At 36.3% G+C, this 25,459-nt stretch overlaps 1 protein-coding gene across 1 annotated transcript in view; it reads right to left on the bottom strand.

Moving 5' to 3' along the window:
* Window positions 1–25,459, bottom strand: part of DARS1 (aspartyl-tRNA synthetase 1) — a 40,359-nt gene that overhangs the window by 11,238 nt on the left and 3,662 nt on the right. The window contains exons 3-7 of the mRNA XM_065840729.2: window positions 22,114–22,206; window positions 17,007–17,109; window positions 8,481–8,583; window positions 7,160–7,240; window positions 6,653–6,712 (exon numbers count right to left, since the gene is read on the bottom strand). Coding sequence (XP_065696801.1) covers window positions 6,653–6,712; window positions 7,160–7,240; window positions 8,481–8,583; window positions 17,007–17,109; window positions 22,114–22,206 — 440 coding nt within the window. The remainder of the gene's footprint in view (window positions 1–6,652; window positions 6,713–7,159; window positions 7,241–8,480; window positions 8,584–17,006; window positions 17,110–22,113; window positions 22,207–25,459) is intronic.

The following is a 25,459-nucleotide window of genomic DNA, read 5'->3' as shown; positions in this document are numbered from 1 at the left end:
ACACATAAAACCCAACGAACTCTTGCAAACAACTAAGAGACCAGCTCTTCGCGACAATCTGCGTCACAGCGCTGTTTACTTCTGCTTTCTGAAAGGTACCCGGCTTTTCAGTTAGGGTAAGAGCAGCCTTGTGGGCTTTTTCACATGACTCCTACCAAACCACAAAACAAAAAACCCCCAACCAAAACAAATGATACAAGCACCTAAAATTAGACAGTCAGTCAGTAGGTATGATGAAATAAAGCTACAGCTACCACCTCTGCAAGATAAAAGAGAAATCTTCAATAATACTGCAGATCTGTAGCAATTTGGAGTTATTTGCAGTTTTAGCTGACCGATAAAATATCTCAGGAGCATAAGTGGTCGAGACTATGAAATAATGGCTAGCAGCTCTCACTGTCTGATAGCATTAACCACAGCCACTACTCCCACTACTTTCAAAATGAAGGAAATGAGGTTTTGAGCAACAGTTACAAAAGTACCCTCAAACTTTTTCACCTTTTTCACATGGGTCTCTCAGAATCAGACACTTGCTAAGACTTTGCCTGAGTTCTGGCTATAATTTGGCAGTGTTATATCAAAGCACTGGGGTAATTCAAAGACATTCCTTTTTTTCCTTAACCATCTCCTATTTAAGAGGTAAAAGATATTTTCCAGGAGATCACAACTGAAACAGTCACATCTGGGTTTACCAATACAGTATTTGATAAGCTAGACAAATTTTCTAAAGATGCTGAGAGACAAAAATGTGTAACATCTCTTTAAAGAGGGATAGTAACGTTTCCTCCTCTACTCTCCGGATGAACCAACATCCGTTTCATGCCAGAGCAGGTAAGAATGCAGCCCTAAGTCGTACAGTCCGAGGAAAGAGAGAAATGGTTGCTAAGCCCAATCTGAAAGCAATCACTTGGTCTGATCTGAAAGTGTGCACAGAAACACAGGCAGTCAATAACTAACACACTGCTCCACTAACAACAGCGCATCAGGTAGTAACTCGTCCTGGCTTCAGTGAGGATGCAAAGACTCTGTCCTCCTAATCCCATCTACAGTGATAAATTATGCTTAAAAAATAGTAGTTATGAAAGCAGCCAAAGTCATAGACCTGGACACTGAAGCTTTTATTTAACTACAGACCAAGGAAAGAGCAAGCAGCAATTCCCCATACCTCAAATTACATCTGACAAGACCACTCTTCTTTCTAGCAGAAGTCGCTGAGTTTCAGTGCCCATTCATTCAGAGGCTGCCAACATGGATAACCACTCAGAATTTGTGACACTGCAGTCACCTCGTAAGAATTTAACAGACCAACAAGATACCTGAGATAAGCCTAAAGAACTGCAACTGTCAACGTGCAGTCGAGTCAAAGGGATGACCTCAAAAGCTTTATGTGCCACTAGATCTTTCAAAATATTTTAAATATGATTCTGTCTCTACATGTGGAGCAAACTTTTTCACATTTAATTACATCTTTTGCCCTGGTATGATGTTTAAGACAAAAACAGAGTGAATTTATCTGAAGAAAATCATTCGAGCAAGCTGTTATCCTGTCTTTAAATCAGACCCTGGTATGTATATTACCGTGTTTGGTACAATGGCAGTTAACAGTTACCTTTTGAGCTACCACACTTAGGTACGACACAGCAAACAAAAGACAGAGACAGCTGCCAACATGAGTTGATTTTTACCTTTGCCTCGTGAAAGATTCTGGTACAGCGTTCTTTTCCTGTAGTGCTTACTCTAATAGGAACCCTTCCACATATATATTCATATATTAACTGAGACTATGGCAAAGACAGTAAATATTCCTTCAAGAGTTAAGCAGAAACAAACTTATGCCACATAAATGCTGTAGCAGTCAACAGTGTTAATGTTTTAACTTGGTCTGCGGAGTTGATTTTACAGGAAAACTTGTTATTTTTGATACTGGGAGCAGAAAAATGTTTAGCTAACAGTCTGAAATACAAGTTTTGGTCATAACCTCACTCTAATTTCACCCATGTGTTTATTATTTAAGTGCCACAGAGGAAAATATTAACAATAATAGAACAGAGTGTATTTTAACTCTATAAGCAATATCATAAAAAACAATTATCACATTTTATTCAGCACAAGCTGCAGTGTTAGAATAATCACAGCCACTTAAGATGCCAGAGGCCAACAAATGTGTTTCAACAGAATTGAGGGCAGTTATCACCTTACGTGATCGTATCTCAGAGGTGCAACTGAGGCACAGATGTGCAAAGTTGAGAACTTTTCTTTTTACTCACATCAGCTGTAGAATTTGTTCCACTCTCACCTCAGTTTTGCTTTTCTGTTTGCTGTAACCACCTATCTTCCACCATAAACAACCACTAAATACATAAAGTAGGCTAAAGGGAAATAATACAATCTATAGGATTTCAAGTAATATACATTATTTTAAATAAAGTAAATGATTTTGCAATGCCTCTGCTATATACATGAGAAATGAAGGTTTTACTAGAAAATAGGGTTTATGTTCAATAACTTTTGATGCCAAAGTGACAAAAGTCAACTTGTGTTCAAATTTCAATATTACTTACAGTACAAGAAGAAGATATGAACATGAAGTTCATAATCTAAATGACTGGCACTGTGTTATGTCTTCACAATAAAACAAACTGTACATCTGCCTGTTCATTACAGCTTGAATTCAGTCAGGAAAAATACAGCTTTTGCAATGAGCAAATTGAATTCAACACAATGAAATCAAGCTTGAAGTAATCAAGTATCATTAAAAAAACTGCACTGAGATCAGTGCACAGTTGAACTATCATATAACATGGTCTGACATCCATAAACTACTAAAGATACAGTTTAACTTTTATGCTCTACCCTGAGCAGTTTGAACAGGGTAATATTGATCCTGAACAGTCTATGCTTTGGTCTCCATGAGCTGTGCATTAGCAGACACAATTATAGCATCAGGACTGCAAACTGCATATAATTCAAGTTACATTTGGACAGATACTGTTAAGATAAAAACCCTGCTGGACATCAAAACTAAGCCAGAGCAAGGACACCAGTCAGGTCCATTGTTAAAACTTGATGAACCTGAATGGATTATTTTCTTCAGAGGAAGACATACTAGGAAGCAAAACCCAAAACTCAGTATTTCACTTGTTGTCTTCGCTGTTTTTCATCTACCGCAGATCTTCATGAAATATGGTTTCTGTAGGCGTTTTTACTGACATGGGAAGTCTATGCATCACAATACTTCAGTTAAACTTCAGAAAAGTAAAGATTAAAAACCAAATCAGTGCTCCAATTTGCCTTTTTTAATTGTTCTGATAAAGGAATGGTAAATCAAACATCTCTAGAATCAACTGTTTCGACTTTTATCAAGCTATCATGAAAAACAGGTCAACAGTGGTTTCCTCATGGTCACCTGTGGTTATGTGAAAGAATATCTGGTCTATAGAAGGTCTTACCAGCTCTTGTCTCTGTACTCACAATCTTTCCACTCCCCTAGCACGTGATCTGTATTTTATGAGCTAAACCATAAGGAACAGACTCATTCTTCCTCAGTCATCATTCCTTGAAAAGGATTTTTAAAACACCTGCACCCTAGATATTAATAATCACCATTTTCCCTCCATATATCAGAATAGCAACTACAGCAATACCCTGGGATCTTGACATTTAAGTACTTCTCATCCCTAACATCAAAAAACCTACCAGACCCCTCTGGAAGATCTTTGTCAGCAACCAAAATGCAAGACTGTTAAAAATGCAGTGCACTATTCACTCTGTTTTCACATGGACACAAGAATGAAGACTTGCAATCTTTATAGGATATTTGGCATATTACATCTCCACTAATGTAATTTCCTTATTACTCTTTGCACTCCTTCTATTGCATCATAACCAAACTCTCCTTGGCACTCATCAGAGCTGCATGGAATAATGCTAGTTTGGGAAATTCAGTCACTTTCATTCATGCAATAACTGAGTTTCACAGCTCCACTTTATCACAATTTGGCCCTATCCAATATCCTCATTGGCTAATCACTACTTAAAATTAGTTAAACCACTTAACTATTTTAAAGACTGTTTTGAAATGAAAAAAAACAATTTTAGTTCCACACTAAGGACTTTTTAATAGTCCGAGTCTAGCCAAGATCTATGCATTTAGTTTCTTAAATGTTTCTCCAAAAAACAGTATCTCTATTTTTGATGTTTGATGACCTCCTTCTTCCTTAAAAAACTGGGGCACCAAGGAAACCAGAACTACGTGCACATATATCTGTGGTTGGACTTCCTCTCGCACTTGTAGGAACAGATCATCACAGAATCTCTGTTAGAAATATTCTTGTTAACAGTTCTTCCCTGCTGCCCATGATTTGGTTTTCCTAGAGGAAGAGGTATGGGAGGGCAGTGGCTAACTATGGTTTCAGATATCCCTCCGAGTTTTTAACTCATCATGTCTTCTACTATATAAAGTACCTGTATTCTCACTGGATTTTCCCTTTCTCCATTAAATACCTTTTCTGTTTACTCAGCTTTCCCTTTCAAACAACAGGTCAAAGTAACATGTAATTATTTAGAATCTTCTTTCACATAAGCAAAGCTCCTGTAGAACAAACAAAGCAAACTTATTAATAGGCATGAGCCTAGTGTTCCAAAATAATCTGCTTTTGTTTGGAAACAAATAATGAAATGTGCAACAGAAAAAACACAGAGAAATATGACACAGTCAAAGACAGAAACTCTTCCTGTCCATAGGAGGAAGGCAAGATAGATACTTCAGCTTAATCAAAGGAAAACCATGGCCAGCTTACATCCAGCCACAGGCACATATAGAGAGCAAGACTTAAGGTACTGAAGTACTGAGATTTGACATTTCATCCTTCCATCCATTTTGTAAAAAGTTACGCCAAATTCCTGTTCAGCATAAAGAAGCTGTTCAGAACCACACTGCAGCAGCTGTTGGAGCAAAGGAGACAAACAGCTTCTGCAGAAGGCAGAGGTAAAGTTCAGACCTCAAAACAAGGTGCCAAACTTTGCTGAATAAATGGTGTACCACAATGGCCGGGACACGTAAGTTAGACATGGTTATAGCAACATCCACTTAGCCCACCCCTTTCTTTTCCATCTCCTGTGTTTACACTGGCATTACTGTCTTTCTTCTTCCATTACTATATATCTTCTTAGGTTTTACTCTGCAGATGCCCCCATCTGAATTACAGCCAAGGATACTTTTATGCCATTATTTCCGGCTAGAATTTTTAAATGTTATTTCCCTCTGTATTACTTCTCTGTTCTCTTTGGGGTTCATGGTTCTTTCCAGTTTATTATACAAGTATTTCATTAACTTAATGGATTTTTTTTAAAGTTTCTCTGGAGTGGTGTTGAGTATTTTTCTTCATTGAAGTGCAAGCTTGCACTTCAAACACCCCAGATTTCTCCCCTCAGTTTAGTACACTGCCTTACCACTACCATAAGCCGATGATCCTTTAAATTATTTTCACTTTCAACCATTAGTATAGAATTCTTTTCATCAAAGGCTTAATTTAAGACACAGATGAAGAGAACAATATGATGAGATACTAAGAATCCTGAAAAGTAATCACAAATTGAAGTTGCTCAGTATTATACATAAGGTCAAGAGAAAAGCAATTAACTTTCTTCCAAGTAAAACAATTTTCATAAGTAGTTTTAGTTGCTGAAATAAGGAGATCAGATGTTCAAGTACTTTAAGCATCTCAGTGCCAGAACTTTTCCAAATCTTTCAGTAAATAACTAACTTTTATGTTTTATTTCCCAGGTCCATAGATTGATTTACTGAGAAATTCCTACTATCAGAACTTCGAAGGCAGTACTAGATACACCATAAAAATGAGCTAAGCACACTCTTCATTCAGTGAAAAGTTAATTACAATTTTCTTGTGGAGAGCCAAATATGGGAAAAGACCAGAAAGCCTCATGTCAATATGAATGGTTAGTGACTTACACGCTTAGTGTTAGTTGCTGTTTCATTAAAAAAAGAGAAGAAAAGTGATATGAGTGATTTAGTAGATAGTTTTTTGCTGCTGATCAGAAAGAGGAAATATTTTCGAGGTATATGAATTCACAGAAGTCTTTATCTCTATAATCTGGATGAAAAAAGGTGTTTCAATAAAAAAAGAAAAGAAGAAAAAGATACGAATGCTGTGGAAGAAACAAAGATAATGAGATTGGTATCGTAGCCTAGTACAATTTCACTTGCGAGACGTGCATTATAGCATCTCTATTAGACATCAAATTCAGAACTTCCATCTTATACTTCAAAACTGAGCTCTTACTACAGTTTTGGAGTATCAAAGACTACATTTGAGAAGAAATGGTGTCTCTAAATTGTCTCTATTTAGTCACCTTTGACACGTGTAAATAAAAAAAGCCCAGATTTACATGGCCACATGCCAAATCCTGAACAGTCACCTTTAAACTACTAAAATGTGTTCTTTCAATAATGTCAGGAAAGGCGAACATTTAGGATAATAAATCCTGTGTTTTCATAGTGTCACTCACAAATAGAAAAATGTGTTGTTTATTTTTACACTTCCACCAAATCCACCACTTTTATTGCTTCATGGATTAGAAATGTAAACAATAAACACCTGCAGGCAAGCATGCAATGCAGCATGTTCCTTACCCTCAGATCAATGACTCTGTTGTCCAGTCTTGTATCTTGGTTTACAGTAGCTCTTCCATCCTAAACAGTTATGCAAAAATACATAATGAATACATATACCTAAAAAAAAAAAAAACACGACAAAAAAAAAATCTTTGGCTAAAAGCCAAGAGCTACTTCTAAGTTCAGTACAATCTTTAGATTGTTCTAGAAAGAACATACAGCAAATTGACAGCATAGCAAAGCTTAAGGTGTAACTTCTCCCAGAGTTGCCATGCAGAACCCACCTATGAGGATCCAGAAGACACACACAAAAAAGATGGCAAATCCTCTGGTTTTGACCTTCTACTGCAGTTCAGCAGAGATCAAAGCTATAGAGATGTCTAACACCATTCTGGATAACATACAGGAAGTAAAACGCAAGCCTAACGAATCCCCAAATCACTGCATTAAGAAAGCTGCATGGCTCTCATGCTTTTGTTCAATTACAAAGACAATACAAAGTATCTGAGGACGCAAAGTTTTCACCTCCTCTCCTTCTACTTCTGGTCGAACAGCATCATCCAGCTGTAAGGGCAGCCGGGGTTCAGCTAAACTGATCACATAGATCTGAAATTGAGACAGGAACAGAAATAGCATGAGACTCAGCTCAAAAGAAGGCGTGATTTACCAGAGAGTATTTTCGACATAGACTTGAAACAGAGTTTGCATACGCTGCTAGCTGGAAGACTGTGATTTTATTCAAATACTTGAGACACATGGGTGCCTTCTCATGACAATACTGGAAGTGCATACTTCTATTTTCCTTTTGAAAGATTAAAAATATCCTTTTTGCTTCTGGGAAGCATTATGCTGAGCAAGTACAAACTGCCTAAGGGACAAAACTATTGGTGTGAATGCCAGGTCTGAAACTACTAGATTTCACAGAGTTTTACGTTCTGATTCCAGCAAAATCATCCTGTTCTTCTTGTGGTTAACGTATTATTTTATTTATTGTCTGATTATACCTGAAAAAGCCATTTCAGATTGAAAATGTATGAGGTACCTAAAATATAATCAGAGAATGAAAAGCACCTTGCCTTGCCTCAGTCTAGTCATAGGTGCAGTAAATTTTATATTCTATCACAAAAATCAAGCATATGATAATCTGCACATATATTAAAACATTTTCAAAATCTGCAGATTTTTCCCAATGCTCTTAGCTAAAATTTATCTAACTGCTATAATAGCCATTGTATTGTACTCCTGAGGTGATTGAGTTTCAGCCGTATTGTAGGCATGCAGCTTGGCTGAAAATCTTTAAAAGGAAAGGATATTGCACAAAGGTTTAAATATGCTTTCTATTTAAAGAAATTATAAAGTTGCACTTCCTCCAGCCCTATAGCACAAGATACAGGAATTTTAGATTTCAAGAGCTGCCATATTGCTAAACCAGTGCTTTGCTTTTGCTGAGAGTTACGTATTCCATTCCATTGTACTAAGGGGAAGATTGTAACTTTCTGATAAAGAAGAAACTTCTGAAAAAAGCAGACTTTTTATTACAGTATCTGCTGCAGTTAAGAATCAAAAACTAGAATTACAAGCATTCCCAGCCAAATTGTTCTCATGAGATACTTTACTTTACTTGGTACTGTAATTCAAATGGCAGATAAAAAGAGGCAATTCAAAAAATCAGATCTCTTAAACCAGAAATGTTTCATGTTTACATATGATACACTGAAATTTGTAGTTCAAAGCAGTTTATTTCTCTGGTGGCTGCGTACTGACAAAGTTCATACACGTAGACAGACAGACAGCTGAGATAATCTCTCAAACAATTAACCAATGCTAGATTTGCTCAAAAATTTACCCTTTGAACATGAAGCTCAACATCTTGCTGAGTACAACCTCCAATTTTCTGATATGCTTTCCTCACAACGCCTTCTACATCCACAATGCTCTCTTTGTTGATGCTGTCAATAAAGATAGGATAGGAGGGTTACTAAATTTCATCGGTCACAGCACCAGAGTCAGTACTGAGCACTAGGACTTTCATGTACTGTATGGATTGCTGGAACAACTAAACAAAGTTAAGGATTTAGGTAAAGTTAATTTTATATATATATATATATATATATATAAATAAAATAACTGAGTAATGAAGGACTTGGCTAAATATTCCCAGCCACAACAAATTCAAACTGGGATGGAAGACGTGGGAGAGAAAGAATTGTAATTAAGCTTAGTGCTCACTCGTTCTTTGTGTGTATACATAAAGTGACAAGTTGCATCTTTCTTTTTCTGGGCCACATACACTCTTGTATGTGTCAGCTGATGCAATTATCTGAAAGACGTGTCTTAACCAGCAGAACAACGAACCGAAAGGAAGTCCTGATGCGGAGGGGAAAATCAAAACTGCTTGAGCTTGTTTAAACTACATGACTTGTTACTGAAAGATGCAACATGCTTTTAAGTCATTTCTCTATGACAGGAGACATCTTAATTGCTCTCCGCTAACAGTCACTAATAGTACGTTAAAACACCACGCAACATCTTGAAAGTCTTCCAAAAATGCGGTATAAAGTATGTGTGCTATAAACAAACAATAACAAAATCCTCAGGAGTCATAGGTGAGAAAATAATTTGTATGACCTGTTTTTATTTAGGTATTTAAGGTACTGGACTTTAAACCAGTAGTATTCTGCAGAGAATATCACCCCCACTGGAAATATATTTTCACTCTGTCTCTTTGCTAACCTGCTTACAAATGGCCAAATATCAGAAAATATTTCTTTCCTTTTTATGAAAAAGCAGGGAAGTAGCAGGCCCGCAATTTAACCGCAAATCATAAGAGATGAGCGAGGTTGTCATCAGACAAGCTGGCCACTACTGAACTCAGTAAAGCAAAGAGCAATTAACAATCAAGTTTACAAGGCTGAATTCTTTTTTATTAAGACCCCATGCCCCAAAAAACCCAACCCACAAACCTCATACAGCTAAGCTGGAGGGTGGTGAGATAAATACTTCTATGCACAGAAGGTGTTCCTGAGGTGCAATAACCCCCAGTTAAAGGGGGTGAGGACAGAGTAGAAGCAGGTACAAGCTACTACTGATGGTACTACAGTCCCAGTCACTGGCATCTGCTTCATTTTTTCTAGTACCACCTGCAGTATGTCAGTCTAAGGCTGTGAACAAAACCGAGGTATTTTAGCTCTACAGTAAAACCACATAAGAAACTTGTTAGGATCGAGAAGTTTCTCTTTAGAAATACTTATGTTTGGAATTAGTCATTCTCTCACAATTTTAAAGTAGGATTTACCCAGCTAAACAGTTCAGATTCTCTTTTTAGCTGATGAGGGGAATTTAGCTTTCAAAGCCTGAGTGGTGTGACCCAGAAGCAGCTGAGATACAAATCACCAAGTGTTGCCAACTGTGACCACTTGCTTGCTCTGCTTTCTGCTGTTCCTGGAGCATCCATATCAGCCCTAAGAAAACCTATGTGGATCTTCCATTTAACCTGGGAGAAACTTTTTAATGTTACAAAGGTGAGTTCACATTTAAGTTATCCAACCAAATTTTTTAATAAAACTTATTGGTTTTGGAAAAATCTGATCATATTAAAGTAACAGTGGAAAATTCAAGCATCAAAATTCTCCAAACATAACCGTATCACTGTGAGTAAATGACACATAACTAAAAAAAGCAAAATTCAAGCATTTTAGTTGATTACACTACTTCTTTGATGGTAATAAGTTCAGGTGATAGAACTCATTGGCAGCTGCTCTATAAGTTATGGAGACCATAGTGCTCCATATGCTTGACTTGCTTAACCATTAGATAATTTCATGTACTACATAAAATTTGTGAACAGTAGGTTTTTCTGGTACATTTACACTTAAAAGAGCTACAGTTGCTCACATCACGAACAAATGACTGAATTTGTACAAAGCAGAGGTAGATAGTAGGCCTTAAATCAGAATTCATTTAGTTAAGAGTGAGCTTCATCTCCATTATTTAAGCAAAGGCATGAAATACAAGACAGACAAGGAGAAATTACACTAAGTACTTACAAGTACACCCTCTTACAAGTTAGTCTCTTTAAAACTCCTTAAAAAGACTGAGGCAGGAATAACAATGCTTTGGATGAAATAGAAAGTGATTATAAGAAATGCACAGAGAACATATCATGCTAAAATAGTATTAGGTGTCACTATATATTCTCTTTCCTTTTCAAATAAGTGAATGTCTAAAAGAACAAAAGTTTTACTCTTGCACTAACTTATTTTTCCCCCTAAACAGTTCTCCTCTGTTTTTCATGCTTCCTTTTTCATGTCTACATTTTGGCGAGTGCCCAGAAAACACTACTAATGACACAAATAGCAGTGTCTTCACTGAAAACATACGTTTCTAATCTGCCCAATAAAAGCCCTCTCACTAATAACTGCAAAGAAAAACAATGTTTTAAACTCACTGAAGGCAAATTCTCTGCACTATGCAAAAGAAAAGAGTATTTAAATGTTAACATGTTGTATGAGGGATTCATTATCAGATTACTGATCCCATGGCTGACAACTGCTGTTAGTGAAGTCGTCATAGAGCTCTGATCAGAACGTGCACAGGACTCAAGATATGCACAATGGTATCAGTTTTAAAATACAGGAAGAACTGGTTTTTACATAATTGTAACTGCAATATTGCTTTGTGAACTTGCACAACAGAACTTTAAAAGTTTGCACTTGTGATAAAATGTGGTTTTTTCCTCTCTAAATTGCAGTTGCAATTAATTTTTTTTTTTCATTTGGAACACACTTTAAAACTGTAACATCCCTTGGTCATTAAATTTGTTATAATTTTAAGATGTATTTAAACTCAGATCCTACATACGTAGATCCCTGTATCCATATATGTGTATAACTGCCTTGGCACACAAAAGCATTACCAAGTTTTCTACTGCATATGACCATCCTTGTATTTACAAACGTTCATCATTTACTCTAAACTTTCATTTGATATTGGAAAACACGCTTTTGCTCCTTCAGATTATGTATCTAACCTGGTATGGAAGTAAAAGCTCATGTTTTGAGTTCTGTTTGAACTGTGCTCAGCAAGACCCAGTGCTGGAAAAAGCTGAAGTCACAAATGTGGTGCATCAAATGGAAACAACAGAAACCTAGAAGGTGCAGCTTCAATTCCAACAGGTAATTCCAAGAATGTTACTGAAATGGTAACTTCAGTCCAAGTTACAAGAAACAATCTGCTTTAATGAAATGCCAGCAACTACTGCAGTGTTCTCCACAGCAGCAGCACTAAGTCATCTAGGTGATTTTTTGATAAAGTTCCACTGGGTAACAAAAAAAATCCCAAACAAACCAAAAAAGTGAACAAGTAGCAGAAAAGCATGCCAAAGCCATCACCATTTCCATTAAAGACAAGCATATTTCTATCTATAACTAATATTACAAAGTACTAAAAACTAAATTAGGATGCATGATACATTAAGACAGAGGACATCTTGACATTGTTTAATCATAAAAGAAGCCATTTTAGTTATAGATTCATGAAGTCCAATGCTAAAAAGTTCCTCTGCACAGCAAACTGCTTCTTTAAATGTAATGTTCCTTCCAAAAAAATCAAGACTATAATTACTAAAGTGTCCACTAGATGCCTTTATGTCCCTCTTAATTATCTGCGTGTCTATTAGCCAAGACTTTCTCTTTTAACCACAGGATTGCATTATTGCTGTCTGTGTGACAACATCTTTCATCAACAGCTTCATGTTGCAAGCTGAACCCCATGCAGGCCTCCCTAAGCGAATCACAATCAGCATTTTCTTGATCAAAAGTCTGAAGAACTGGAAGAAACTTCATTATTTATAGAATTTAAATAGAAAATGTTTTACTTGATGGAAACATCTATACTTGTTCAGACATTTTTTTTCCTTTGACACTTATGTGTAATCAGACTGCACAAAATATTATTAAATCTAAAAATACTAAATAATTGTCATAAAACAAAATAATGATATTTTATCTGAACATTAGTGAAAGATTAAGGCAATAGAGCTTATGCTAAAAAAAAATGAGTTCAGTTTGTAAATAGTTGAAAGCATCAATATTTTATACTCAACTCCGTAAGAACAACTGTAATACTGTCTGCACAAACACAGTAAGTATCCACCAAGCCCTCTGCAAGAGGAGTTAACTGACATTGGATACATGAAGGCCAGGTAAACACCTATTGTCATTCTCTTCATTCTACAAATCTAGCGATCTGTTCCTTGTACCAACATTCTAACACCTAGATGAACCCGGATATCTTCTTGGAAATAAAAACCAAACCAGCTTATTCTTTTAAAGTTTTTAAGCATCAAAATCCACTACACGTTTTAAATCATTTTCATAGAAAAAAAAAAATCACTTGATTTCCCTTCCAAATCTACCTAGCTTCACTATCGGTTCATTGCATCTTGTCATTCTTTTGTATCTGTAAAGTAAAGAACACTCCACTGGCAGTAAATCTTGCATAGGTACCATCAGAGTGGGATTTAAATTACTAATTTCTCTTGGATAGAATAGAGAGTTTTCTTTAGTCTCACAGGAAGGCAGATTTGCCTGACCATATATCATTCCATCTTGCAGCTTCCTCATCAACTGTTTCCAATTTGGCTTATATTCAGACACAAAGACAACAAAAGTGGACAAAATACTCCAGAAATGGTCTTATGACTGGCATATATTACATTAATGGCATTTTATTCATCTTTTGCAAAACTCAAGAGATCTAGCATAGCAGCTAAGAGAACTGCATAGACTCCTGTGAAGTCCGTTATTTATCATGATCTCACATTTCTCATCACTGACTTTCCTACATACTAATCCCGAACATATACAAAATCCAAACTAATGACCAGAAAGGTACAAATTCACATTGAAGTGCATTGAAGTGGTTACTCTAAATGAGCCCTCATTACTATGTATTCTTAGCCCCTAGTTTACCATGCCAATGTCTGTGTTATCAGCAAATTTAACAACTGTGATTTGACATTTTGTTCCAGATCACCAATATAAAAATTAAACAGAAATGGATAAAGAAAATATTTCTGCAAGAGCCAGCAGTTTTCATGGTATTACGAATTCAGCTAGCTGATGAACTTATGTATATTTTTCTACGTTGTGAAGTATTTTCATGCAGGTTTAACCTTTTTTTTCCCCTCCATTTTTAACCTCTTTTCATGGATTTTCATTCTCCAGCCTACTATAAAGACGCATCAAAGTACTTCCTGAGCACACTGTTTGGGCAGCTAAACTAGAATGTGTTAACCACCTCTCCCACTGCTCTATCATATCACATGGCTATGGTGGGGGGGGGGGGGAGGGCAGGGGGGTGGAATACTCAATGCTGATAGAAACAAAACCAAAATTGGCCACACCCAATACTTTATGGTAAAAAAAGCAGGTTGATAAATTACTAATTGCACCACCTGGCACCTCTGCTGGCTGAAAGGCACGATTAACTCTGTCTCTTATGCAGCATCCCTTGCAGGACTAGGCTGAATTATTTTTTCTGATGGAAGACATCAGAACTTCACAGCTGCCAAGCCACTATCTTGACTGGCTCTATATTGTTGGCTATGTATGCTTTGAAAGTTCAACTAGAAACCTTTCATAGCTAAACTCACAGGTATTTCTTTGAAAAACTGAGTTAAACCAGTATTAAGTATCTTTCACTAAAAAGGACTCAAATTCTTGTGATAAGAGATAATTAGTATATGCATGTTTCTAGACCACAGAAGGTTATGAAAGTTCTTGGTTTCCATGTGCCAATATCTAAAAGAGGAACTTGTTTGTCTATTATTTCTGAAAATTTGTAAAAAATTGCTCATGGTTTAATCAGTTCTCATTAGAAATTCAAGATCCACAATTTCACAGACTATTCTAAAGGAAGTTTTGGACCAAGTATCAAAATATAAGAAAGCAGCACATGAAAAATAAAGTTTATGTACTACCAGTGAAAAGTTTAGTTTAAAAATTTAGTTGAAATGTGAGGTATTTAAGTTAAATGTTTTCTTCAATAAATGTGTATTTCCTCATTTAATGTGTAAGAAATAAGAGGAGGCAAAGAAAGAAGACACTGAGAAAGGTAGAGAAACAGTATAGTTATTTTTAGACATCTAAGACCAGCCTGATCTGCTGGTAATAATGGCATCATTCCCCAGCAGGAGAGAACTAGGAGGAAAGTGCCTGAAGACAAGGCAGGTGCTGCTGCTGCGCTTCAGGTGGTACTGACCACAAGTGCACTCAGAAGCCAGCGAACAACCGCAGGTTCTGAGGACAAGTGGCAGCTGCAATGGTGGTATCAGGTAAAATTGTAGGAGATAAAACACTACAAAAAGTGAGATGGCCTGTGAGGATATTCATAAAACAGGTTTGTTCGTGAGAAGGAATGAGAAGATGATTGCACTAATGGTGTTAAAAAAATAGCAGCAAACCCCTAAAAGAAAACGCAGAATGCTGAAGCAGAGAAAGTTCTGCTATTCAAAGCACATGATCATAAGCAAGGAAGCATTTCAGAAGCACAAATAATGAGTAAAATACGCATGCTATAAATTGGACAGGCTGAAGTATCAGGGTTTAGCTGGAAAAAGCTATCACAAAAAGGAGCAGGACAAAAAGTTAAAACACAGTACAAATATGAGTTGGGCTACTCAGGTCTGTCACATCAGTAAAAGCAGGGACATGACTGGGAGCTGGAAAGAACCTAAGGATGAGGTTCCATCTGACTGAACAGCTCGCTGCAGCCAAAAGAGAAAGGAGCTTCGCCTTCTACTCTTTTCAGATATCCTTTTCCACCATTTACCACTCCTTTTTAGCTCTGGACCTCCATGACCTCGTTTAAATCACTAAACTGACAGAAAACTAACTCAGTAAAAAAAAAAGATCAGTGAATTAAAAAAAAAAAAAGTCATGGAAGGCTTAGAGATAGCAGAGTCAGCACATGAAAGAAAAGAGTAATGATCAACTTCCCTCTCGTAAGCTCCTAAACACTGAGCTCTGCCACTTATGAAACGTAAGAAATTCTGTTGTGAAGGAAAGAACCACGAAGAAAACTGAAAAAGAAAGATGTTGGAGAGAACTGGAGAATAGGAGATTGAGCATCACAAGAGCTGTTTCACTGTTCTCTAGTGCAGGTTCTTCAGTGCAAGTACAGACAGTCTGTTGGTAGGTTAGAGGAAGATGAACTGGGGAACGAGTACATTATATTCTTAATTCTTTTCAAAGATCCTAAGCGCTAGAGAGAACAAACTATTTCATAAAGAAACAGAACACTCCACTTTGGCTCATAAACACCTGTAAACAGCATGTTTCACCCTGGCACTGCCAGCACTCAGCACCGCCAAACAGCAAACACTGCTGGTTCTGTTTTCTCGTTGCCTTGAACCTCAAACCTCCTCAGCACAAGCATTATCCCAACCTTCTTAACTTGGCTTCTGGAAATCTGTGCTATAATGAATCCCTCCTCTCCCTGGCATATTGAAGGTTGAAGGCTGGGGCACTTTTGCAGCTAATTAGTAGGGGCTCCTTTCCCAGGCATGAGAGTAGTGCCAAGAACCAAACAGAAGCAACTCAAGTGCCACATGTTCAACATATTATTGCACTGAATTGATCCACATTTCTATTTGTGAACAAGTAGATATACACGGCTAAAAGCTCTACTATAAAAACACCTTTGTCATGCAAGTATACTGGACAACCCAAAGTGTCATTTTTTTATCTTTAAGAATGAAACAAACCAAATAACTGAATTTAAATTGCTGCAACAAACATTTGTTTAATCAGCAAGTCTTGCCATTAATCTCCAAAACATTTTTAAAAGTAACTTAAATCCCTCATTAAAAATTCTAGTGCCAAAAAATAAGTTGTAAATAAGACTAACTCAGTGCACAGAAGCAACTCTTTAATTTCTTCAACTCAGTAAACCACTTGCAACATGGAGCTTCTTCACATCAGATCTAGCTATAAAACATATCACTACACTGCACATCTTGTAGAAGAAAAACCCTGCACATGTGCAGACACACACAAACACCACACACAAAATGAAGTGTCCCACCAAGCTCAGCTTGCCAGACTTTTTGTTAGCTGGCTTGAAAGTAAATGTAGGTTGTCTGCAGCGAGAGAATGCTGCTTCAGCAGTTCAGAATGAATTTCAAGCCTGTTCTCTATTTTATCTTTTGTCAGTGTAATGTATTCAACGCAATAGTGAACTGACAATTTAAATAACTACATTTTAAAACAAACGAAGCATTGATGTTAATGTGTGAAAATGGTCCCAGCCCCTGGGAGCCCTGGTTCCCACCATTGTTTACTCTGACAACAGGATATAATTGCTTACTTACTTGGCAGCAAACTTTACCATCTGCTTGCTCGCATGCTGTCCCACAGCCACCAGAGCTTGGATATTAAACTGCTGCTGACGCAGGACTAAGAAACACTGCTTCCCTGAATACAAAGGAAAACAACACAGGTGTATTAAGGACAAGTTACTTGAGGCCTTTGTGAATGACAAAAAATACTTTACTACTTTAAAACTCAACTGAGCTTTTAAGAGGGGAGTGTGAGTCTCTTTTCCTTGCCACCCATTCCACCCCAAATAGCAACATCAAACTAGTCTGCATGTACAGACACCGGGCATTGAGATAAATAATTCTGCCTTACATCTATAAACACATGAATGGGCATTTTCTAAAAATAATAAGCCTTCCAAGATAAAGAACATCTAGACAAAACAAAAACTAGAACTCATAAGTTTTAAAATACCTATTGTTCTTCAACTGCAAGAAGTAAATCATACTTTTCCTTGTTGCTTTGCTCACAACTACTTCCAGCTCTACATTCTTTTAAAACAAGTTTTTTCTCATCTTCTCAAATTAAAGCTGTAAAGTTCATTTCACAAAGCTGCTCTGAGACAAATAGGCTTGATTTTGCACCACAGGGACTAAACCAACAATGTTCATTCTATGATACACCACACATTCAGGATGAAGGGGAACAAAAGGAGTATTGATTCTGGTGAATGACAAGAACCTAAAAGAGCCCAGTAAAAACTCCTGGAGGAGCAATTTATTCATTAACAGCTTAGGGAAAAAGAAATTAATAGGCATTAATAATAATTTACAAAGAACATAGTGCACTTTGTTGACTTTTAAAATGGGAATTTCTCAGGTCAACAAATTCTTTCTAAACTGTTTAGCTGACAATTACAATAATTTTGTATTTCTCCTCACACCTCTAACAAACATTTACTCCTTAACTTAGACTCAAGGAAATATGGTGATTTTATATGCTTCCTCCTCAGAGAGAGAAATTAACAACAAACACTTCATTGTTGTACCAGTATTTGATAAAATGCATCAATATAATTTTAATTCTGAGTTCTGACTCATAACATTAAAACATTTCCACTAAAATGATGAGAATAGGATGAAGCCAGAAGATTTGTTAAAGATAGCTATTTCCCAGTTATTGTTGACCTAGACTGTAAAACATTAAAATACATACATCTAACTTGAACACTGACACCAAAAAGCCTTTTGCAGTTTTCGTTTGCAATTATGTAGATTACCATTCCTGACACATAGCTGCAGAAAATCTAAATAGTATCAGAAGATAAATGCAGAACATTTGACATACAATGTGATGGAAATCCAACCAAACACAGAAAACTAGTACAAAACATTGTTAAAAATTAAAATTATAATTATTGGAAATACCTCATGTTGTCCTATGATTGTGATTTCAGAAATGCAACAAAATTAATCCTGTATTTTCAGAAAACAGAGTACAACTATTTCTATATTCCTGAAGCTGCCATAACTAAGGAAAGAAGCTAATATGGTACAAATGTATGTATTTCTTCCAGACAAATATTAAGCCACAGATTTAAATTAGAAAAGTACAGTCTTTAGAAATTAAATAGAGCCTTCAGTGGTACACATGCCTGGGTTTTAGATCCAGCAAGTCAACAAATGAAATACGATTTTTCCATAGGTCACAATACGCTAAGTTTGTTTAGATAAGCTAGGCGTATCTCAGGCCTTTGACATCTCAGTATTTCTTACTTACAATGTGGTTTGACGCAGTATTTCCTAGAAAACAGTGTTTGTCTCCATGATTACAGTGATAAATAATTTAGCAAAATATGATCCAGGTTTCAGCAATGCTGTATCAGGTGTTCAAACAAAAAACACAACTGAAGACAGCTACAATGTCATTCAACTAGTAAATATTTAAGGAGAAGGTAGTGAAATAAATGGAGGGAGCCGCTATCATACTAATCAGAAGCAAAAGTTTGGCAGTTGTACTTAATCCCAAACACTAGAAGTCTGATGAATATCTGCATTTTCAAAAGGACTCAGATCTTTTTGTCATGAGTAACAGTAGTTGTTTTCATGAGGAAAGAGGAAGTCTTGTGGAATATAACCATTTCTAATCACACAGAAAATAAGTGATCAAAAAGCCTCACTGATAGGAAAGTTAAAACATCACAGTTACACAGATTGTAAGAGGAAACAGAACTTTTCCCAAAAGAGCCTAATGCATACAAAATAAAGTATCAAAAAGACAAGCTCTAATCAAATCTACTTAATGATTAGATGCCTTTCCAAATCAAGAGATGAAAAAAAGGAAACATCAGAGTGAGAAAAAAATCTGGATTATGGGTTGTTCTCCATGTGTTTCAAAACATTTACATGGTATTTCATTGAAAAGTATAAGACCAACTTGATTCAGATTCAACAGTAAACTACTCTTAAGTTTCTATAAAACAAACCAATACATTGTCCCATAGAAATGGCTATAAACATGAAATTTTTTAAAGAAATTTGGTTAAAAAGGTCTGACACAGCCTAACGCAAGGAACTTCTAGTCACTGAACAAATAAGAGAGGACACCACAGAGAATCCCATCAAAAGTAGGCACATAAAACTAAACACCATTTCCAAATGGTTCCAAACCATTTCCTTTCTTGGATCGAAGTACCAAATGACAAGTGACCTTGTGAGAGAAAAGGATGTAAGGAAGGAATTTGCATAAATAATAAAAAAAGTTTGGTCCTATAAATTTATTAATTGCTAGTTACAGAAATGTGCCAGCAAAGAGAAAACTTTATGTGGTTTATTGTAAATTGGGTCCAGTATTTAAAATGCTCTTGGTGATACTCTTATTTTCAAACATACTATTTTGGTATTTTATAAACCTTTGCACCCATAAACCAAAACCAAGTTCAGGTCTAACATACTGCACAAGTCCCAGCTGCTTGACAGAGCTCCCAACTGCTTTTCAATGATAAACGTGATCAGGAGCTTACGCTGGCTTGAAAATAAGGCCAGAAATAACATTTAGTCAATCTATGACAAAAACCACAGGGCCCCAAGCATTTCAATTTTAGTACAAACCACAGAAATTCCCAACACTCCATTCTTCACACATCCTTCAGTTAATTTCCATCAGGCTTCATGAGTGGCTTGCTATACAAGACAGCTGGATTCTGCAGTTGTTCACATTCATGTTTTTTGTTTATTGGTCAAAACAAGACAGGGTTAAATAAAGGATACGCTGGTTATTTAGGAGTCAAATTTGAGCTTCTGAGAAAAACTAAAGCTATTTTTCTGTAAGACTTTCCTGTTTCCTGCAAGACTTACCATAATAGTAGGAATAGTGCCACGATGTGTGTGGGAAAGTCTAACATTACTTTTTACTCTTTAACATTTGCTTTTCTGGTAAGATTCTTTCCCCCAAAGCTTAAGCAAACAAGCATGTGGCACTCCCTGAATGTCAGAATTGCTCTGTGTTGTCAGACCAAGAGAGAACAAGAAGCACAATCAATAAATTAAGAACATTTCATGCCCATAATCAACTCATTTTGCTCTAATTCTTCAGGTTGTTAAAGAGCTTTGAAAATAAGCACTTTTAATTCACAAAAAACAAGTCTTTCCTGAGGTCAAAGGTGAAGGATGACTAACAGTTTCTCGTAAGTTAATATTACCATGCCACATATATGTTACTCTGATTAAAGTAAATGCATGTATCATGCAAAATACTGTATATAAATGCAATATAGAGACAGTAATAAACAACCATTGAACCTTACGTCGTTTTAAAGGTCTGCAGAGACACTTTAATGTATAAAATTCTGTTAATAGTCTGAACTCTTCCTACAATTGTCAAAAGAAAAAGCCACAAAGATATCTTATTTGTATACTGATAGCAACATTTGAATTAGATAGTGTCTACTGCTTGAACAACTTCAAGTTGTAGTGACCAAGGTTTTCACAGCTTTGGGGGGGGGGGTTCACATTTTCTACACGTAGCAAAGAGAGACTTCCATGTAAGACCACACCACAGAACTTTAGGATTTAGGAAGTCACAGAGGACTCCCTAAACTTAAAGATTCTAACAAAAAATAAAATGAGCATTATTTGTATATATTTACATGCAGTTCCTTATTTTAACTGACTGCAGTACAGATGCTCATTAAAAGGGACATTTTTTAGGAAAATGAAGACTCAAAAAGAGAAATTAATCTGGTATCTGTGACAATATTCTGTATTGTATTCTTGCCCCTAATTTGCATTATTCCCAATCCTAAAACTACTGTTAAATTTCATTCGTGAATATAATTTTTCTACGCTCCTTTCTTTCAACTCTTGGGAAGACAAGGTGTTTGTATCTCACCACAGAGCTGCCAAACACAACTGAAACCAGTATAACAGTTGTCAGCATCTGATGTCAACTGAAAAGGCCAAAGCCTATTTAAGTTTGCATATGGCAAACGGATCTCCAGAGAGAATTTCAGGTTCCAAGGAAGAAATTTGGCTGTCAGACAGCCAAGTAGGACAGCCCACACTACTGAGAACCTATGAAAGGATTTTCTCTTTGTCTTGTTAACGAAAGATGATGTTTCTCATTTTAAGTTCAAATTGATATCATCAGACACTGGTAACCGAAAGTAAAAGTTCTGCAATTTAAACACAAATTTTTATTTCCTGTTGAAGAAAAGGTATAGTGAAAATATTCAGAAGCAGCAGAATGCATATGGTCTGTCTGACAACTGATACATTTATAATAAAAACATGCTTTACAGTAGAAGCTTGTAACACCCAAAGGAAAATTACTGTAATATTTTAAAATTCCTATTATTTATAATTGTCTGTACATTACTTAGGAATATGTTAAAAACCAAAATTCACTTTTACTACAATGTAATAGTAATACCCAATTTCCACTCAGCTGAAAGTAAAATTTCCTTTTCCCCTGTTTGGAAAAGCGAGGTGGAAAATTGATAAAATAACCAGTTAAAGTGAACACCAAGTGAACACTGAGTAATCAGGTGGCAAAGTTTTCTTCTATGCAAGACATAACTAACAGGTCATGAAGCCAAAATGAACATTCAGGTTATATCAACAATATGAGGAAATAAAAATAAAAACTCTGGAGACATCTCACCTTTAGCTCTGCTTGTATGAATTCTGCCACGAACCCAAACCACTTCATCAGCCTTCTCCACTGTCAAGTCCTTTATTCGAATCAAAACTCTATCTGAATTACAGAAAAACAACACGTTTTTAAATGGTTTTGGTTTTTTATGAAGCAAAACATTTTTCACTTTAAACTCCAAATACATATTTGCTATCATTTACAATAAATCTAAATCATTATTTTTTGTTTCTACAGCACAACAGGTGTATCGGAAACACACAAGATCCCATTTCCTTTCTCAGTGAATTTTACTTGATCAAGTAGTTTTAAATTGGTTCGAGCTTATTGTTTGACTTATATAGGAGGGTGAAACTGCACTAAAAGGAAAGCAAGACTTACTGTAGTCCACAGATGGCAGAACCCAGCATGACTACACTATCTTTGATAGAACTTCCCTGTGCTGCACTTATTAGTCTGGATTTCTGCTAGCTAAGGGATGTCTGCCCTGCAACTCTGCAACATGGAAGGTGGCATGTTCAATGCAGCAAAACAAAGGCTCAGAGGTGATATGACTGTTCTCTGTATCTATGTAAGGCAAATAAAACTGTAAAATAATTGCTATTTAAAATAAAGAATAAAAATAAACCACAAATAAATGTGCATTGAAAATTAAAAGAAGATTTCGAGAAACACAACGGAGTTTTGGAACAACAGTATTACTGTGTAAAACCAGTAAAATTTATTCTAAGAGATCATCTCTTCAACAACCTGATGAAGCATTACTATCATTGTAAGAGCCAGGATTCATCAGAAAGAACCCTTCAAATTCCACGTACTCAAGAAAGCTGAATAACAATAGGAATGCATAGTTTGGAAAAGACAGATTTTGGATAGCAAAGGAAAAATCAAAATTATCCAGGGAAATATTTTTAAATAAAACAGGACTTTAAAAATTTTACACGATCATAAGCTGCCAAGATGCTGGCTGCATGCCACTATTGCTTGAAACGTACTTGCTTAACTGTATTTTTCCATAGATTGTTGGCCAAATGTATTGTTGCATGGTCTCCAACACTAATGTCGTATAGTATCTACAAATCAGTTAGAGGATATACATAGCATTGCATAGAACCCAAACATTTCTAACAGCTACACTTACTTATTTACAGTTTGTATGTGGTTAAAAACATTGCTCATTAGACAAAAAAAAAATCTTCAAGGGAGATATTTATCCTTATGGGTCTGTTCCAACTCAAGTTATTCTATAATCTATCACACAAGCTAGTTCTCTCTCTCTGCCTTTCATCACAGACATTGTTTCAAACTAACATTAATTTTCTAAGACACTTCCACTCTCGACTTTTCCCGCCAGAACTTTTCCAAAGTTTTGCCTACCCCAGGTTACCATCTGCTGTTCTGGACTCCTTTCCCTCTGTCACTGAATACCAGTCACAGCTTGCCCTGCAAGCCTATTATTCTGCACTGGGAATTCCACGGGGGTTGAAAATGTTTATTAGCTTATGCTCAGGGCAATGAAGTTTTTTCCTCAAAGACACCCATCAAAACCAGAACAGAATGAAAATGCACAGAGAAATGTGATAGGAAATTGGCTCAAATATATTAATAATGTACGTGTGCGTGCACACGTGTACGGGGGAAGAGAGAAAGGGGAATAAAGAATGTTATCATTTGTCAGGAACTTCTGACATTCAAACTTTACCAGTATAGTACTATAAGAAACACACAACCAGAACAATCCATAAGCACTAGTATTTCTAAGAGTTTGATATTCAGATAGTTAAAATTACCTCAGTCAACTGAAAATTGTGTTGTTAGAAACTTAAAACGTTTTCCAGGCATAAGCATAAAGACGCAATGAGGTGTTACTTTTTTTATGAATCCTTAGTGTTACAAGAACCATCTGCCTTAGATAAATACTTTTAAAAATCTTTTGGATACATAATGGTTCATGTTTCATCAAGACTAAACAAGACACCTTTAACACAAAAAAAATTATATAGTATGAATTATTAAAAACTATTTCATTAAAAGAGTAATAAAATAATACCCAAAAAGAGATACCATAAAGTCATTTTTTTCCACAAGCAGATCACAGAATCACAGCACAGCTGAGGTAGGAAGGGACCTCTGGAGGTCACCTGGACCAACCCCCTGCTCAAGCAGGGTCAGCTAGAGCCAGTTGTCCACAGTCATGTTCTGATGGGTTTTTAATATCTCCACAGAGGGAGACTCCACAATCTCGCTGGGCAACCTGTAGCAATGTTTGGTCACCCTCCTAGTGAAAAACCTGGGTTCTGATGTTCAGACGGAACCTCTGGTGTTTCAGCTTGTGGGCACTGTCGCTGGCCCTGCCCATGTGCTCCACTCACAATGCTCAATGTTGCTCAATGTAGCAATTGTTAATGTCACTTTGTTTCCCTCCTTCAACACTTCCCCAACCTAGTCTTCTTTGCCTCTCACTTCCAAAACACCTGTGGTTCATGATGATGTCTACATTTGTTAGTGTAAGCAATCATTTGTCACTCATTTTCTCTTGTCCAACCAACTTATTGTAGCTTAAATCTTCCCTCTATACTCTCACATATAATTTCACCTGGAATTCCTTTCAGTTCATTTCCATCTCTTCCATGATAAAAATGAAGCTTCTTGCTTTCACCTTTAAGGTCCTCCCACCATACTCAGACTACTACCTACTTCTTGTTCCACAAATGCAAGCTATATGTACATTTTCTGTGTTCTTGCCACATAAAGACTTAAAGACAAATAATGCAAAAAACATTTTAAACCATGTTACAGTTTCAGTGAAGCCAAGGGAACAAAGATTTTACACAAAACACTCTGTAAGTCTGAAATTACACCTCCAGCCCCAATTCAATATTTATGCTATCTCACCTTCATTGCCATTTTGAATCATGTTTAAGGGGAAACTATTTTTTGTTTCCTTCTTGTATAGGGCAATCTCTCCTTTTCAACACACTAAATATCCTTCTCCCAGAACCCAACCTCTTCTAAACATAGGGAGAGAGGATAAAAAACCAAAAAGCTGTGTGGGTTATACAAGACGAAAATCACTTTTCCACCCACAAGCCCCCATTTCCTGCCTGTCACATCAGCCTGCTCACTAAGTTCATTTATCTTGCACCATGGAGTTTTGAAGAGTATCATCAGTATTTCTGCTGTCCCTGTGAAGAGACAGCATCTTTACAATGTTGAATATAGTTGAAAAAGATAAGTTCATTAAAAATTCTTGACAGTCAAAAGCATTATAACATGAAAGCAACTTCCAGGGAGGGGAGATGAAAGTCATGTGGCTGAAAGGCGAAAAAGGAAAAGGCATATGTGCGTTTTACTA

The sequence above is a fragment of the Patagioenas fasciata genome, chromosome 7 (assembly GCF_037038585.1).
Source record: "Patagioenas fasciata isolate bPatFas1 chromosome 7, bPatFas1.hap1, whole genome shotgun sequence".
NCBI lineage: Eukaryota > Metazoa > Chordata > Aves > Columbiformes > Columbidae > Patagioenas > Patagioenas fasciata.
Note: the sequence above shows the minus strand (reverse complement) of the source record. Positions and strands in the feature narration are given on the sequence as shown.